The 17,748-nt window shown below is 38.2% G+C and overlaps 2 protein-coding genes across 2 annotated transcripts; both read left to right on the top strand.

Moving 5' to 3' along the window:
- Positions 1 to 5,042: 5,042 nt before the first annotated feature.
- On the top strand, positions 5,043 to 6,127 carry LOC122036047. The gene is made up of 2 exons (XM_042595225.1): positions 5,043 to 5,691; positions 5,767 to 6,127. The coding sequence occupies exons 1-2, from the start codon at positions 5,248 to 5,250 to the stop codon at positions 5,827 to 5,829; spliced, it is 507 nt and encodes a 168-aa protein (XP_042451159.1). The 5' UTR covers positions 5,043 to 5,247; the 3' UTR covers positions 5,830 to 6,127.
- Positions 6,128 to 14,360: 8,233 nt separating this feature from the next.
- LOC122036045 (succinate dehydrogenase [ubiquinone] iron-sulfur subunit 1, mitochondrial-like) lies at positions 14,361 to 17,023 on the top strand. Its single transcript, XM_042595223.1, has 2 exons — positions 14,361 to 15,128; positions 16,621 to 17,023. The coding sequence occupies exons 1-2, from the start codon at positions 14,431 to 14,433 to the stop codon at positions 16,787 to 16,789; spliced, it is 867 nt and encodes a 288-aa protein (XP_042451157.1). The 5' UTR covers positions 14,361 to 14,430; the 3' UTR covers positions 16,790 to 17,023.
- The last annotated feature ends 725 nt before the right edge of the window (positions 17,024 to 17,748 follow it).

Below are 17,748 nucleotides of genomic sequence, written 5' to 3'. Positions count from 1 at the left end.
ACACTTCTCATACCTACAATAATACTGTAGCACAAAATAAATACTTCATAAACCTATATAACAGAAACATCACTTTCCACAACTGTTTTTCTTACAATCCTATATATGTACTTCATACAAAACATATGGCTCAACTCCTCCAATTTACAATTCAGTCAAGAACCAGGGGCTAGCGGTATTCTACAGGTCCTCCGATTATGGCCCAGTTGTTTGCACCTGCTGCATTTGATTTTTACCTTCCCATTATGTTTCTACTCGATCCTTGCCTTCTTTCGCCTACCAGGCTGCACAAGGCTACGGGGGCATAACACTATAATGTTGTTGACTCCCCTAGGTCAAAATTCCTTACTTTGACAGGGGTAAATACGATCAATGTTTGTCGTTTTCCAATTCTGTGAATGAAAATAATGCTCACAATATGAGAGTGTATCCATGTTCCGGTGAATTATGACGGCAATTGCATGTGAGCAAGGCAATCCTAAAATTTGAAACTCTCCACAGTTATAATATTTTCTCTCCAAATCAACAATGTATGAAGCACCATATATCTCTACTTCCATTTCGGATTGAGAGTAGGGGTGGACTTTATATCGTCTAGCTTTCTCCCTCCTTGATTCCATTTCTTTGGTAGCATGAGGTGTCAACGCAACATACCATTTCAACGCTTCCTCCTTACGGTTAAAGAACCATTGAACTACCTTTCTTCTGGTATTATCAATTAACCTGTTTATCGGAAGTTCACGCGTCTCCTTGAACAAAGCATTTAAACTCTCTACACAATTGGTGGTTAGCATTGTGTACCTTCTGCCACTAAAGTGTGCATTAGCCCATCTTTTAGGGTCAATGTTCTGAAGCCACTTATGAGCATCTGGATGTTTTTCAAGCATGGACTGTATTATGAGATCATATTGTAGTGTTGTGTTTGCTCGAGCTGCTACCCAAAGCAACCCTAAACCTGAGCTACTACCAGTATCTGTTATCATATTGCGAGACATGTGGTGGCAACAAAAAGCATGATGGGCAGTAGGGTAGACTTTCCTAACTGCTGCTATAATGCCACGATATCTATCCGATACTATACTCATTGACTCTGGATCAACATTAAAGAATCTCTTCGTATGATCCAGAAACCACTCTCATGCAGACCCACATTCAACTTCAGCGATTCCAAAGGCTACTGGAAGAACATTGTCATTAGCATCTATTGATGTAGCCATCAACAACACACCCGGATATTTGCCTCTTAGGTGTGTGGCATCAATTCCAATTAATTTACGAAGATAAGACCTGAATACTCTTCTACAAGCTCCAAAACCCCAAAAATAGCGTTGGAACTGATTATCCTCATTCCTGTGTAGTGCCACATAGGTTTCAGGATCCCTGACTCTTAACTCACGCAGATATAGTGGAAGATCTCTATATGCTTGGTCATAATCTCCAACAACTTTCTTCATCGCTTTCTCTCGAGCTATGTATGCTTTTCTGTAGGATATGGTTACTCCGAACCTAGCTTTTATATCTGCTATAATCATACTTGGCTTGTATTGTTCATTAACAAGAAATTGCTCTTCAACAAAAGAAGCTACAAAGGATGAAAAGCTTGCTTGATGATCAGCACTTTCCCTAATTGTGCCACATTGGTGTTCCTTTATATATTTCGTAACAATGAACTCTACATCCCCCGGGCAACTACTCTCCACTTACACGGTTGATTGAAGCAGACAGCTTTTACTTTATTTTTTCGAGTGTCAATTGGGTTATATCTCATATGTTTAACCATGGCATGCTTCACAAGTTCATTCTTGAACTCTTGTCGAGACAAAAATATCTGTCCTACAAAAAATTCATGTTGATCTGTTGCCTCTTCAATTGACCTTTGGAGCAATCGAGAATTTAGAATATATGGATCATCAGCTATTGGGAACTCCTCCTCTAAGTCACTGTACTGCTCTCGAGATATTTTATATTGTTCAATCTGCATATCATCAGCAAAGAATTCTTGTACATCTGTATTGCATTGCATTTCGTCTCCATTTCGGTTATAATACCCTTCCTCCTCACTCCAAGTAGGCTCATAGTAATCAACAAGTGTTGCACACTGGTTCAGAACCTCATCTTATTGAATACTAGCTTCTTCATTTAGATCAAATGTGAAATTACTGCTTGTATTTCTATTTGTGTTAGACACACAACTATACTGCGAAGATAATGGAATATTTTTTCTGGATACTTCTCCTACATTAGCTGCATGTCCAATGCTAGAATTTGCATCGAGAGTATTCCATATCTCAGAGAGAATTTCTTCAGTTATATGATCATCCCTGATAAATAAATTACAAACTATTTTAGTAAATTTGCAACTACAAAATCTATTGCTATAGTTAAATTGTAATTTTGCTCAAACTAGGAAGGGTCTGATGTAAAAGCAAAGTTTTAACCACATAACACGTTATCGATATCAGGCCCACGTTGGGCCTGATATCTATAACATAGATATCAGGCCTCTTTTGAAGCAGATACTTCTTGTAAACTAGGATCATCACTGACTAAACCCTAAACCATAAATAAATAATTTTTAGCCAAACTTAACTATCAACGTCAGAAACTAACATGACTTAAATCGATTAAGTCTTCAATTACATCATAATTCAGGTGTTGTTGAATATTATTCCTCACACAACCAAAATAAATCATAACAACACTTTTTGCCGCCACCCTTCCCACCAATACTGTCATTTTTATTTACCATCACTACCCTAATTTACAGTAAAAAAATTAATACATATATGTCTAAATCTTTAAATGTGTGCTTCTACTAATTTCCCTCTTACAAGAAATTTGTCATTCTCGGTTGACGTTCTTAACTTAATTTGTCCTTGGTCTCCTCTAGCAACTCTTACGCCATTATGCCATAAACCTAACTGGTCTATTGCAATCCCGCTAACCAGCACGAGCAGTAATGGCAAGTGCAGGGTTCATATTTCTTTCAAGTTTATAACACTACGCAAAGGGATTGAGGGAGAGAGACGGTGAGAAGACGTGCATCCGAACCACAAATTATTTTTCAATTCTAATTTCAGCTTGGATGCTTGGAAAATTGTGTTTGAAAAAGGCAGTTGCCAGGTTAGTCAGAGGGGTAATCTGAGAATTGATTTTAGTAAACTGCGCCTTTTGGTAAATACAAAATCATGATGCGCCTTTTGATAAATACATTAAACCTAGTACGCCTTTTGATAAATTGCCATATATTTTTTTAAAAAAATCAAAAGATATTTTCCGTTCATTTGCTCATCTTCTCACATCCGATAAAAAGCGTATGAAGACTTCTAAAACTTCAAAAAATATATTTATGCTGAAACATTACTATAACTAAGAGGTGAGATGGATTTTTTACAACAAGGTTCAAAATTCATGGGGCACATTATTCCTAAGGAGTTAAATTTTTTTTTTATCTATATATATATACACGAAAATATTATCGGTTGCATGTGATTTGGCTGACATGGCATGCCACATCAAAGAGAAAACGGTCTACGACGTTGATCGCTATTCTCTGTCGCACCTCCCGTCAGTCGTCGCTAATCTTCACTGGACATCGACGGATCACCCTCGGCCGGATCGCGACCATATCACAGCCGGATGCCGGTCGAATCGAGGCCAGAATCTGGCCAGATGTTGGCCAGAATCTGGCCAGATGTTGGCCAGAATCCAACCGTTTCATGGCCAGAATCAACTGCGACGCTAGTGGAAGCAACGCCGCTGATTTTGGCCGAGATCATGTCGAAATCCGATCGTGATAGGATTCCGATCGGATCGCGGTTGGAATCCGATCGTGACCGAATTCCCACCGGTTCGCGGTCGGAATCCGACCGTTTCGTAGTCAGAATCGGTCGCGACTTTAGTGGACGCAACATTGCTGATTCTGGTTGTGATCCGGTCAGATTCTAGCCACGATCTGGCCTAAATCCGGTGGCGATCAGATTCCGAATGGATCACGACTGGATTGCGGCCAGAATTGCGCTAAAACCCCTAGGGTTCAGATTCCCCATAGGGTGTAGTTTTGGTTTGGGTTGCCGGCCGAAGGCCACCGGTGGTGGGTGGGCGCCAACGTGGCGTCCAACGGAAGGCTGACGAGCAAGCAGCAATCGATGGTTTGGAGCTTGTGGTGAGTCAACGAAGAAGACGAGAAGTAGCATTTTTTTTATAAAAAACGTGGCATTTCCACGAGGGATGCACCGTACCAAACCGCATGTAAGGAACCACAGGCTAAATGTGCTATATATATATACTACACGAAAATATTATCTTACGGCACGCATCGGTGTGGAACGTTGCGATGGATCAATCCATTGATCGATCAAACGTGGCTGAATCAATCAATGGATTGATTTAGTCCCGCCTATCTGTTTTTAGCATGTGGTGGATCGATCCAGCAGGGGTTGGATCGATCTGATGCCCTCGTCTTCTTGTGCGCGTCTCGTGATCGTGGAAGATTCCGGCTGCAATCCAGTCCCAACCGTGGTCGGAACCCTCTAGATTTATCTTCCCCTCTGGTTATAGTAAAATTTGAGACAGGTGGTCGAAGGCCGCCGATAGTGGGAGGGCACGATAAACACAAGAAGATAAGGTAAGTGGACTGACACCACACCAAATCGCACGGATACGTGCTGCAGCTAATATTCCATAATACCAAGACTTTTAAAACTTAAAAAAAAATATTTACGTTGAAACATTACCATAAATAAGTAATATTTATGGTGAAATATTAATTATTTCAATAATACTATTGTATCAAATTATAGCAAAAAATAATTATCTTCATGTCAGACGTTTGTTTCTAAAAAAAAAAAAAGGAGTTTTCCCAAGACTTTTTAGGTCGGTTCGATAGATTTTCTAATATTTGAATTATTGGGCTGATGAGGGGTATTTTGAGCAAATCGTGTAAGGAAGAAGCGTAATTTAAGAAATGTTAAAAGTAAGGAGTATTTATTTGTAAAAATAGTTTCAAAGTTAGGGCACGATAAAAAAGCTTACCATAATTCATTCTCCATCCATGATCCATTCCATTCCATTATTTCTTCCTTCACAATCTCTCGAGCATTCATAACCTTCCCTTCCTTGCTTCAACACCACAATCTCCTCTCTCTCTCTCTCTCTCTCTCTCTCTCTCTCTCCCCTTCTCCTTCCCCTTCTTTCCTCGGAGAAATCTAAAAAAGCGACCTTTATAAAACCAAGAAAGCCAACAGCATGATCTCCCTTCCTTCCCTTTTCCTCTCCCTCCTCCTCCCCCTCCTTTCCCTTACCTTCCACTTCGCCGCCGGCGACAGCGCCTACGATGTGCTCCGCTCACACGGCCTCCCCATCGGCCTCCTGCCCAAGGGCGTCAGCGACTTCTCCATCGACGCCGACGGCCTCTTCCAGGCCCGCCTCGACGCCCCCTGCACCGCCACCTTCGAGAGCGAAGTTCGCTACAATGCTAGCGTCGTCGGCACCATCTCCCACGGCCAGATCGCCGCCCTCTCCGGCATCTCCGCCCAGGATCTCTTCCTCTGGTTCCCTGTCCTCGCCATCCGCCTCGACGACAACACCTCCGGGATCATCCACTTCGATGTCGGCGTCGTCGACAAGCGATTCCCCCTCTCCCTCTTCGAGGACCCTCCCGATTGCACCCCCCTCTCGAATTCTGCCGAGGTCGTCTGCTCGCCCTAATTCACAACAACTCCGATTCCCCCAATTGCAACTCAAAATTCGTTTTTTATTGCGCAGAATCAATCTGACAACTCCCAATACGAAATCGATCGAGACGCTGCTAAAAAAGCTGCAATTTGAGAGAATCCGCTGTCTCTTCCATTTCAGAATGAAGAATGTTTCAATTTTGGCCGTGTAGCTACCGCAATCACCTGCAGAAGTAATGGCAAGACGGATCGAAGCAGTGACAAAAAAAAAATGCATCTTTAGGATCATATGATTATGTAATGCAGCAAGCGAGCTCCCTCCTCTGTTCTCCCTCGTTATTTGCCTTATTGTGAGTATTTTTTTCCAGTCCATGTTCTGTACATTGTGGGATCTTTAAGCATGCATATCGATTACTGTTATCGGAGTCAATAATTCTATTTGGTTAGTACAATTGATTGATCGCCGTTTTCAAAGAAACAAACTGTATTGGCGGTGAGTTTTTCGATGGATCGAATTGAGCAGGAAAAATGGAGAGAACAAATAGTAGAAATGGCAACTGATTTCAAGCATGGCGTTGTGTTCTTCTCGTTCATAGTATGCATAGCTGTTGCTTTACTGCTGCTCTGACAGGTGTGTCAGAGTGATAGCCTCCAAGTTGGACTACAAACTTAGTGCAGACACTGGCAAAAATAACTGGTGGTAGATGAATTATGATTATGAAGTATATTAAATATTCTGTTTTGATTCCTATAATTTTTTCTATATAAAACTTCAAATGCCTAAACAAGTTATACAAAGCTAATAAGAGAGATAAATATTGAGAATCCCTTGCCTCTGTAGAAGTGTTTTATTTTTCACCTGTTTGAATTTGTGATTCACTTATTAAAAGTTTGGCGAGAAGAATTAGTTTCACCAAGTCGTGAAGAACCACAGGTTTAATGTGCATCCATCGTATTAAAATTTTCAACCACTTCAGAAATCCAGTTCAATACAGCAACCACCCAGACAAATTAAATATTCATCTTCTTCATTGACTTGGGCATTTCGGATGAGCAAATCTACAAGAAAAGAGATCAGTCGTTAAGAACACATGCACATTGAAAGAGAACCACCAGCAGGCAAGTTGTTGCCAGCCATGGCATTTGCTGGAAGCTACCAAATGAAACTTTGAAGACTTGTGTTTTTCAATATCGTGAGCCTTTAGAAATTAAGACATAAATTGTTGCATGCACAGACAAAGCCTCTACAGAGATAACATGGTGGCAGAATAGATAACCTTTCAGATTGTTTCAAACGAGGAACACAGTAGGAGGAGAGAAATATCATCTGTTGGTCCGAGTGAAGCAGATCAATCAAGCAGGCAGGTGAATCAGTGTCATAGAGGAGGTAAAAAAACAAGAGCTTTTCGAGGTATAATGTTGTGCTTGTGACATCTCATCAAATTGTTGTTTGCTAGTTCCAGCTTGCAGAAACTGCACGTGGAGTTCTGGCTTTGGCTATCATGCTGCTGAAGAACTTGACAGAAATTAGAGTTTGTAGCATTCCTCCAATAACTGGACTACATTCCATTAACTCCACCACCTCCTAAAAATTGATTTTTCTTCTTGCATAATACTTTTTATCAAATATACAGATGCATGTCATACGTATCTTCGGTCATCTACAAGCATGTTCCTTTGAGTATCAGTAACAGAGCTGAATAGGGCAGAAAGGATGGCAATATCCAGACTAAGTATTGCAGAGGCCCCTGAGGTTATTACACAACCAATCTGAACCAGGGGAGCAGTTTCCGATCATCAGCATCAGCTTTTCAACAATTCTCTCAACTGATCTCTATCGACATATTTAACACCAGCAACTTCATCAGGCTGAAAAGAACTTGAAGTTGTGCTGAAACAGAGTGGTCAAACTGTTTAATTTTAAATATCAAAATACTCTTCTTCTCCCTTCTTCCATATCTTGATTCATCGAAGAATATAATTCGAACTTACCTCTGCGTGCTTAATTTCTTTGCATGCAACGGAAGTTAGCAGTGGCACACCTACCAGAGCTTCATGCAAGAGATGGGAGTCTCCATCCCAATGGAAGACATTGGCACACCTATCGGCAATCTTTGTCATTTCATCGGTCTGATAATAATCCTTGCAATTTAGCTTAAAAATTTATTGACGTTTCAGATCCTGGACGAACAACAAGAACAATCAGTAGAAGAGGATGACTTCATTGTGATCTACTCCTACGGTAAGTTCAGCAAATATGCCTATTTGCCTTAAATTGTTTTCTTCAGAATGTAAAGATTTCTATTTCTGAGATCGATTAGTATGGCTGTCGACATGAAACTGAAAAACGCTGGAGCCGAGAAGGAATTCTGTGAATGCAGGACAGCAAAAGAGATGTTGTTAATGGCGATGTCAAAGAGAGTTTGCCTTTCTAGTGTTGATGCAAGAAAGATCACAGAATGCAAACAATACTAAAACATGAATTTTGAAGTGTTATTCCATCATATTTCTTCTAATTTAGTTCCTCACATCAATGGAAACAAAGTCATATTTTTAAGGAACACTCGGAAACGTTTCTTCTTTATATAAATGACAAATTCTAAAAAGGATGGTAAATAATTTTTATGCAACTATTTTAATGGCAACAAATATATTTCAAAATCAGAAAATTGGTGGTAGTTTGATATAGAAGAAATTATTGATATTAAATAATTGCTCAGGGGAATGAAATTGGAATATATACTAATTTTTGTTAAAATGCAAGTCAACACTCTAAATAAACCCTAAACTTGAAAAAAAAACAAAAAATGAAAAATATTGCACACCGCATAGTCGCACACAGGCACACACTTCGTGGTGCGCAGCATAATATCTGTATGTATACATATACTAGAAGTGATCCGGATGCCCCGCTGCACTCAAGCACCCAGCGTGGGTGCACACAAGGAGCGCTCAACAAAACACCTTTATATATAAATATTGGTATAAGAGCCTTAAAATCTTTCAAACCATGAATGACTTCTAGAGACTTTCATATAATAGACTTTTTAGATCTAGCTTCACAATTTCCAACTAGAAAAGCCATTACTTTCAATCAACACACCATAATTGTTATAACATATCTTGAAAATATGCTCATTGTTTACACAATAAGGATGCATACCTAAATACTATCACAGATTTTTAGGTACACATTGGGTGTGTAGGGTAAGGTGTTTAGGATAAATATATGTATACTATATATGTGAGCGACCATAGGCGACATCCAATGTGGGCACATAACGTAGTCAAAACCTAAATTTTTTTAATCTCTCTCTTATCTGCATACAATAACTCTCTTCTCTATCATTTGATTGTATACAACAATCATTGTGGTGCTAGTTTTTAAAAAACAACATCACTTAGGTGTTGGCTTTTAAAAACTAGTACCCAGATGTTGTTGGTATTTAAAACCAATACCTAGGACTACCTTAATGTTGGAAAACCAGTACAAAGGTGGTACTGTCACCACTAAACCAGCACCAAAGTGGTGTTGCCAGCACCTTATTGCTTGTTTTTGTTGAAGTAATCGGTGTGATCCTAGGTTTTGATGTTTGAACAAAGATTTAAGTTAGGTTTGTTGTTGTTTTTGATATGCGCTTGTGAGTATGCAGGATGCAGGTACAACAAAGGCAACGTAAGTCCAAGTGTGACTTGGCAAGGTTGAAGCCCCGGAGCGAGGAGCTATTGGCAAAGGATGAATCCCGGAGGTAAGGAGCCTCTTGGCAATGGAAGACCCGATAACAAGGACAAGGTCGACAGATACTCTTGAAGGCAAAGCATGAAGGATGGGGAAACATCTGAGGGACGCAAGGCTGATGGAGGAGGCTAGAAGGCAATGTCAAGGTTGTGCTAGCGAGTACGAGTGCATAAGAAAATGTACTTCGATAAATCCTAGGTTTAGGGTTTACCAGTTGACTGGTATAAATACCAGTCGATTGGTGGTTGGACTGGGAGGGAATAGAATGATTCTGTTCTCTTAACCAAAGTGAACCAGTGGACTGGTCCTGACACCGGTCGACTAGAATCGAGCAGTTAGATTGTAATGGTTGAATTCCACAAAGGACTAGTCAATTGGTGATGTGACCAGTAGATTGGTAACGACAGGAACAACTTTGTTGTTCTCCTCGAGCTTTATTTATTAGAGCTCGGGATGACTGACTTTGGTGATGAAATAGGCTTAGTTAAAGTCTATTATAAGTCTCCCAAATGCTCTAGAAATCTAAGGTGTGTTCAAGTGTTCTTGAGCAAGATTGTGGTGAGATTTCTCCACCCACAAGGAGATTGTGCTAGTTGGAGGTTTTTCGGAAATTTATACATTGAAAGATTATAGGGATCGTCTACCTTACAGACATGTCATTGAGTAGGAGAAAATTATCTCCGAATCACGTTACATGAATGTGTGAGGTTTGGTGTTCTTTCTTGTCTATTAGGGTTTAGCTTTCGTACTCATATTTGTTTATATTTACGCTACGCTAACAAATACATAGGAGCGACAATTTGGGTGGATGGTCTATTCACCCCTCTCTAGCCAATGTCAAAGGTCTCAACAATTGATATCATAGCAAGCAGTGCTTTTGAAGGACTAATCGCCAGAAGGATCAAGTGCTAGAGGAAAAAGATGCAGTTAGAAGGACCACTATGATGGGATATTCCAATCCCACCTCCATACAATCGAGATAATTTTGAGTATTGGAGGAAGTTGTTGGAGACATAGTTTCAAATGGATTGGGGCCATTGGACCACGTTTAAAGTTCCTTTTGAAGTTCCAACGAACAAGAAGAGAAAGCGTCTCCGACCTCGGTATTGGACCAAGGAGCAAAGGGAGCAATCAAAAATGGATAAAGAGGTAACTAGAATTGTGTTAAATTTATTACCTCCTAATATTGTGTCACATGTAGATGAGTACAAGTGTGTTCATGAGCTATGGAGTAGAGTAATTGCTCTTCATGAAAACCCTACACAAGAATGAGAAGTAGAAGAGCCCAAGGAAAAGGGCTCATTAATCCAAGAAAATGAGAAGAACCAATCAGATGTGGAGACGAGATTAACATCCGAAGAAGAGGAAGAAGTGGCACTGTCCACATCTTCAAGTGAGGAAGAAGAGTCCAAGACAAGTGAGGAAGAAGTCGTGAAAGTTTAGCCCTCAACCTCAACTACTGAGAAGAGCAGGAAATCACACATCAAGTGCTTTGAATGTGGTGAGGTGGGATACTACAAGAGTAGGCGTCTATTGCTCAAGAATATAAAGGAGGTAAATGCTAAATCCGTTAAAGTTACTTTAAGAACTAATGTGGGTTGTAGGGATGGAGTCAACGAGAAGAAGTACATAATATGCTTCAGGTGTAGTGAGCATGATCACTACCACACGAAGTGCCTAAGGAGAGGAGAGATCAAGAAGTTGGTGTACCTAAAGAAATGGGAGAAGAAGAGAGACTCATATCAAGGGGAAGCTTCAAGGGTAAAGAAGGTATACCCTAGTTTAAATTTGAATTCAAATTTAAATTCTTCCATGCATGGTAGGAATAATTTTTATTTACCCATGTAAAACCATGGTTTTAGATATAATGATAGAATAGGGTTAATGTAGGTGATAACTCTAAGAAATCATTTTCAAATAATAGACCTAGCAAGAAAAACTCACCTTGCCTAAGGAGATAAAGGTGGTTGAAAACCTAGGCATTAAGCCTAAGAAAGAGAGACATATGACTAGGAAGGATAGGTCTAGGAATGTCCAAGGTGTATATATTAATTCTAAGGATAGAACCCTATAACTGAAAAATCAAACCTTGAAGGCAAGGCTTGAGGAAATGGAAAAAGTCTTAGATAGGTTCATTATTGGACCTAGAGGACTTAATATGTGTCTGGATGGTCAAAGACCTAAAAACAATAAATTGGGTCCCTCCAAGGCTAAAAAGGAGACCAAGTGCTAGGGTGACACATGACACTGGTAAGGAAGAAGTGACAAAGGGTAAGGAAGAGTCATCCAAGACTAATGGAAAGAAATATGCAAGGGTTTCATATGATTATGACAAGGATGAGGTGCCCAAGGTAAAGTAGAAAAAAAAAAAGAAATCTTCTAAGGTATACCATGTTGGTATAGCCATAGTAGATGAGTCACCTAGGGAAATAGCTAAGGTTAAAAGCTTTAGGAGAGCTCAAAGAGCCTTTTAGAGACCCATGCTCAATAAATCTCAAGTGAACCGTGCTTGGGATTAGAGACGGATCATCGAATGTGCCAAAGAGTTTGGAGATGGAGTTGAATCTCAAACCCAAGGAATTGACACAATTGAGTTAAATTTTATGCATGAAAATATGAATTGAGTTCATATTGCATGAAAATTAATTTTTAATGTATAGATGTCATATAAAACTAATGCTAGGGATGCATTATAGTTTGGTATGTGTAGATACATCAAGAGGAAGATAAACCAGGACTTTAGGTCAAAGTTCAATTGAACCATTTTGCTAGTTTTGGATTTTGTGTCAATCTTGGGATCTGAGATATATGTACATTTTTAAATATATTTTTTTTCCAAATAGACACTAGTAAAACATACCTCTCCATAAAATTTAGGGATTTTGAAAATCAACACAAGGTGGGGCTAACTTTTACAAATCAGTACCAAGATGGTGCTCTAATTTTACAAAGATAGTATTGGGTTGTCAAAATTAATACCCTAAACTTTAAACTCTAAATCATAAACCCTAAAATCAGCACCTAACACCACCTTGGTGCTAGTTTGTAAAAACCAACATTATCTTTGTAAAAAATCGGCACCACATTGGTGCTAATTTTCTAGCATCAAGGTGATATTGAGTGATGATTTTTAAAAACCAGCAAAACCTTGGTACTATTTTTTTAAAATTAAGCACTATAGTGATTATTGCATGCAATCAAAGGAGAGAGAATTTTATTTTAATTTAAGAGAAAAGAGAAAAAAGTTGTTACATGCAAATGAGAGAGTGAATTAAAAAAAATTAGATTTTGATCGCGTCAGATGGCTCACGTCGGATATCGCTCACAGTTATTCGCATAAAGGTGTGCAGGATAACATTCTTTTGTGTATGTGTGTATGAAAAGTGATATGTTGCGCACCCAGTGTGAGCCCCCAACTTAGACAACTCAGAGTATAGGGGTGCTTAAAAAAATATTTCGAGCACCCCGCGTATTATCTCAGGCACTCAATCGCCCAAGCTGGGTGGGCAGTATATCATACCTATATATATATATATATATATATATATTTATTTATTTATTTATTTATTTATTCTTGTGTAGTTTTTTTTTTTTTTGCTTTTTTAAGTTTGTTATTATGTCATTTAGGGTTTTATTTTTAGGGGTTAAGTTATAATATTAAGAAAAAAAATTTAAACAGAAAAAATTTTAGGTACGCACAGGGTGTGTTGCGTAAGGTTCGCGACATATCAAACCTCTATTATATAGAGAGAGGTTTTTTGCCCTGGACGACACACGTAGGCGACGCTCTTGGGTGTCTCTCACGGTTTTTCATCGACCACGATGATAAATTGAGAAGTGCTCGTGATTGTCCATCTAGAGCAGTCAACGAATTTGTCATTCCACTAAAGACAGATTAACATTTGGAGTTATGATTTAAACCTTAGATATTTGATTAACGGATTGGAGTAAGGGTGTCAAAAATAAATCCAACCTGTCAACTCGAATCGACCTAAAAAATATCAAGTTAGGATTGAGAATTTTTGAATTCGGGTTGAGGTCTTTTTAATTGCGTTAGGATCGAATCGGATTTGATTTGACCCAGTTGATCTAAATTTAGATTTATAAGTTTTTTTTTATTAAATTAAATTTTATTTTAAAAATTAAAATATTTTATTTACGCAATAACATAGGTTAGTATGATACTAAATTAAATTTTATTTTAAAAATTAAAATATTTTATTTACATAATAACATAGGTTAATATGATACTGATAAAGTATTAAGATTAAAGATTAAAGTGAAAATTTGAAAAATAATAAAAACACAATCAAATTGGTCGGATTAATCAAATTGGCCGTATGATCTGATTTCGGATATAAGTTTTTCAAATTGTGTTCGATTCGAATTCGGATTGAATTTTTTTTTTATAATATTCTTATTTCGATTTAATCTGATTCCATTTGATCTGAATTAACACTATGTCTCTCTCTTAAGTTGGAGCATGTAGACGCTGAACCTGGGGCTATGGTGGAATAAAAGAGAGTTAAATTATCATTTAGAGTTCTACATATTGATCCCAAACTAGAATGCATTTATAAGAATTTTTATTCTAAATGAAAAATATAAATATGATATATAAATGCATTCTAAGAATTTTTATTCTAAATAAGAAGTATAATTATGATATATTGAAATTTTTGAGTGCCCGTCATTAGTGATTTTGTGATCGGTTTAGTTTTATAAAAGTTTTTTATCGATCATCAGGAGAAATCGGAAAGTACACATGATGATCATCAAGATAAATCGAAAAATATATACGATGATCAATTCAGAAATCTAATATTTTTTGATTACGCTTTTTATTTAGACAAAAAAAAAAAATTTACAAATATATTATAATTAAAATTCAAATTATAAATATTTGAATCATAATCTTATCGTGGTACTTCGCACTACTTAATTATCTGAAGGATACTGAAAAAGACACCTTGATTGTTTCTCATCTGTGCCCTTGATTTTTCCTCGACCCATTGAATGGCTACCGCAAGGGTTCTTCTCCGCCGAGGCTCCGCCGCGGTGCGTAGCCTTCTCCCCACCCATGGTCCGGCGACCTCCGCCGTGGCCCCCGCGGCTTCGCGTCTCCTCCAGGCGCAGACCCACTCCTCCCAGTCTGACGCTGCTGCCGCGTCCAAGCCCAAGCGCACCAAGACCTTCTCCATCTACCGTTGGAATCCCGATCATCCCGAGAAGCCGCAGCTCCAGAACTATGAGATCGATCTCGGCGAGTGCGGACCCATGGTCCTCGACGCCCTGATTAAGATCAAGAACGAGATCGATCCTTCCCTCACCTTCCGCCGCTCCTGCCGCGAGGGCATCTGCGGGTCGTGCGCGATGAACATCGACGGCGACAACGGGTTAGCCTGCCTCACCAAGATCCCATCCTCCTCGGCCTCCGCCACCATCACCCCGCTGCCGCACATGTACGTGATCAAGGATCTGGTGGTGGACATGACCAACTTCTACAGCCAGTACAAGAGCGTGGAGCCATGGCTCAAGAGGAAGGATCCGTCGCCGAACCCTGGGAAGGAGATTCCGCAGAGCAAGAAGGACCGCTCGAAGCTTGATGGTATGTACGAGTGTATCCTTTGCGCCTGTTGTAGCACATCCTGCCCTAGCTACTGGTGGAACCCTGAGACCTATCTAGGTCCGGCTGCTCTCTTGCATGCCAACAGGTAATGATTTTTTTGAATAAAAGTGACAGCTTATTGATTATTCAAGTTATCAAAAATCTTCATTTTTTTAAGGAGAATAGTTTCCTTCTTCATATTATGCTTATTGCCTGAGTTTTATCTATGCTTTCATGATGGTGTAGACAAATTTTCGTTGTTGGCATGGTGTGATTTTCATCTTTACAAGATTGAGTCTTTATTTGAGTGCTTAAAGTTTGATTGTGTTATCTTGAGGAAGTCCTTTACATTAAAGCTAGAATGTGATACCTAGGAATTCATAACCTTTTGTATCATCTACTGAGACTTTGGAATGTGAAGCAGAATGGAATGAACACAATGCAGGATCTAGAATTGTATCGTAGTTTTCTTTGTATAATAGAATAATGTTTACTTTCTACAAAAAACAATGAATTTTAATATTTTTTGTATGTTTGGTAGACTCTTGTTGTATGAATAATATTTGAAATATATGGATTTTGATGGCCATGCTGCTGTTTTAGAGTTAGTTTAATTCAGGAAACACATTATCAATGGATTACTAAATCTTTACTTAAATAGTTTTTGATTATTTTTTCTTATTTGTTAATGACTGAGCTTTCAGTCTTATGCGTCCGTGAAACTAGACAATGAAACTTATTGGGTGGATGATCTTGTTTCCTGATGGTGATCCTTTTCTTTTGTCCGCAAGTAATGAATCTTTTAGTGTTTCTTTATATGGTAAATTGCTAATTATAGCTTGATTTTTTCATGTTCTTTAACAAATATAACCTGAACTTCTTATTGTAAGACTTGTTTTCATAAATTTTTATATCAATTGTAACCATATGGTAGTCCACTTATTCAATTCTCTGTAATATATTTTAATAACCTGGAGTATTTAGATTAATGATATAATCACGTTGACAATATACATCAAGGGATATGAGTGCATATCTTTCTACTATATGTCTATTGTTTGTCATGGAGGTATTAAACATATAACCATTTCATTCCGTTAAAATTATAGATAATCTAGAAAGTGGACTAATTGATGGTTTGATTGTGGTTATATTGGGTACTAAAATTGCAGATAATCAGATTGTAGTTGAGTTTCTTCTAACACAATCTTACTTTTTTGAATTTGTCTATTTTGAAATGTTTAAAATTCACAAACGTTTGATGATAGAACTTGTTTTTTTCAAAAAAAAATAAAATTGTGACCACTATGAAGAATGTTAATGTTGGTCAATACTGTTGGCTATGCTTGAGTGCATCCGATAATGCCTTGAACTTTTCTTATTTCTTGAAGATGAATACGGCAAATCGTCTTTTGGTGCCTCTATTCTGAATGCAGCTTTGTGCTAATTCATGAACGAAGGGCCTGTGAAGTTATAACATTGAATAACTGGTTAATGTTGATTTTTGTTCATTCTTCTTTGATGATTATTTTGTTTTGTTTGAATACATCAGTAATGCTCATGTATGGAGTTGAAAACAACATATTGTACTTTTGCAGGTGGATACAGGACAGTCGAGATCAGTACACAAAGGAGCGTCTGGATGCAGTTAATGACGAGTTTAAGCTGTATCGATGCCACACTATCATGAACTGTGCTCATGCTTGTCCCAAGGGATTGAATCCTGCAAAACAAATTGAATCCATTAAGAAGCTTCAGCTTCAGTAAATGTTTCTGAAGACGTCTTCTACTTAAATCGTGATTGAAAATAAAGGAGGAACGCTCATATTTAATATTTGGGTGGTTTGCTGATTGTTTTGATTTTGTTACTCATGCCATACCATGAAGGTACTTTATTTGAGGCGCAGGCAGGCTGTATTTCATTCAATACTTAATATTTAAACGTTATTAATGTTGACGAGCAGTAATATTGAGGACAAATTTTGTTTAATTTTTGTTGTTATTCAATGGTTGAAGAATAATGCTTGTGCGATGCACAATGTGAGCAATTCAAAACTCCATGCTCAGGAAGTGATGGACTCATTCAAATATTCATGACGATGCAAGAAAATTTTCTTGATCATGATGAACCCAATCCAATTTTCTTCTTTTCTTTTTCTACAATCCTTTTTAATTTTTTTTTTTACCATTTTTCACATATCAGAGCATTCTACTTAAAAAAAAAAACTAAATTGTCGATTTGTGGTGCATTTGTTGACTTATACATACAAGTGCAATTAACTATGCCTCCACATGAATGCAAGAGCAAACACGTAGTGTTGCAAACTGGTTCGCCATGCGTTCATTGTTTCTGCTTGTCTTGTTGCTCCACCGGCTTCTGCAAATAAAAGTTATTTTCTTTTATTTAATAAAACTTTATATCTTCTAATCTAATTTCATTCTTTATATATATTTTGAATTTGACATGGATATATAGAAAAGGTGACTCAAACGATCTAACTCGATTCGATCGTCTAACTTGGATAAGTTATTACGTTTCACATTTTGTCCATCGTTAATGTCACCATTAGAGGGAGCTCGATCCATGCCATGCATCTCCAGCTGGCCAAGTTGCTCTCCTTCTCTAAAGAACATGAATATATGTATATCATCATGACGATCGCTGCTCTCATCGATCAATCTTCCTCCACTTCTCCATCGCCAGAGAGCTTTCAAGCTCTCCGATA

This window comes from Zingiber officinale, unplaced genomic scaffold (genome assembly GCF_018446385.1).
Source record: "Zingiber officinale cultivar Zhangliang unplaced genomic scaffold, Zo_v1.1 ctg131, whole genome shotgun sequence".
NCBI classification, from domain to species: domain Eukaryota; kingdom Viridiplantae; phylum Streptophyta; class Magnoliopsida; order Zingiberales; family Zingiberaceae; genus Zingiber; species Zingiber officinale.
This window is presented reverse-complemented; position numbering and strand designations above follow the sequence as displayed.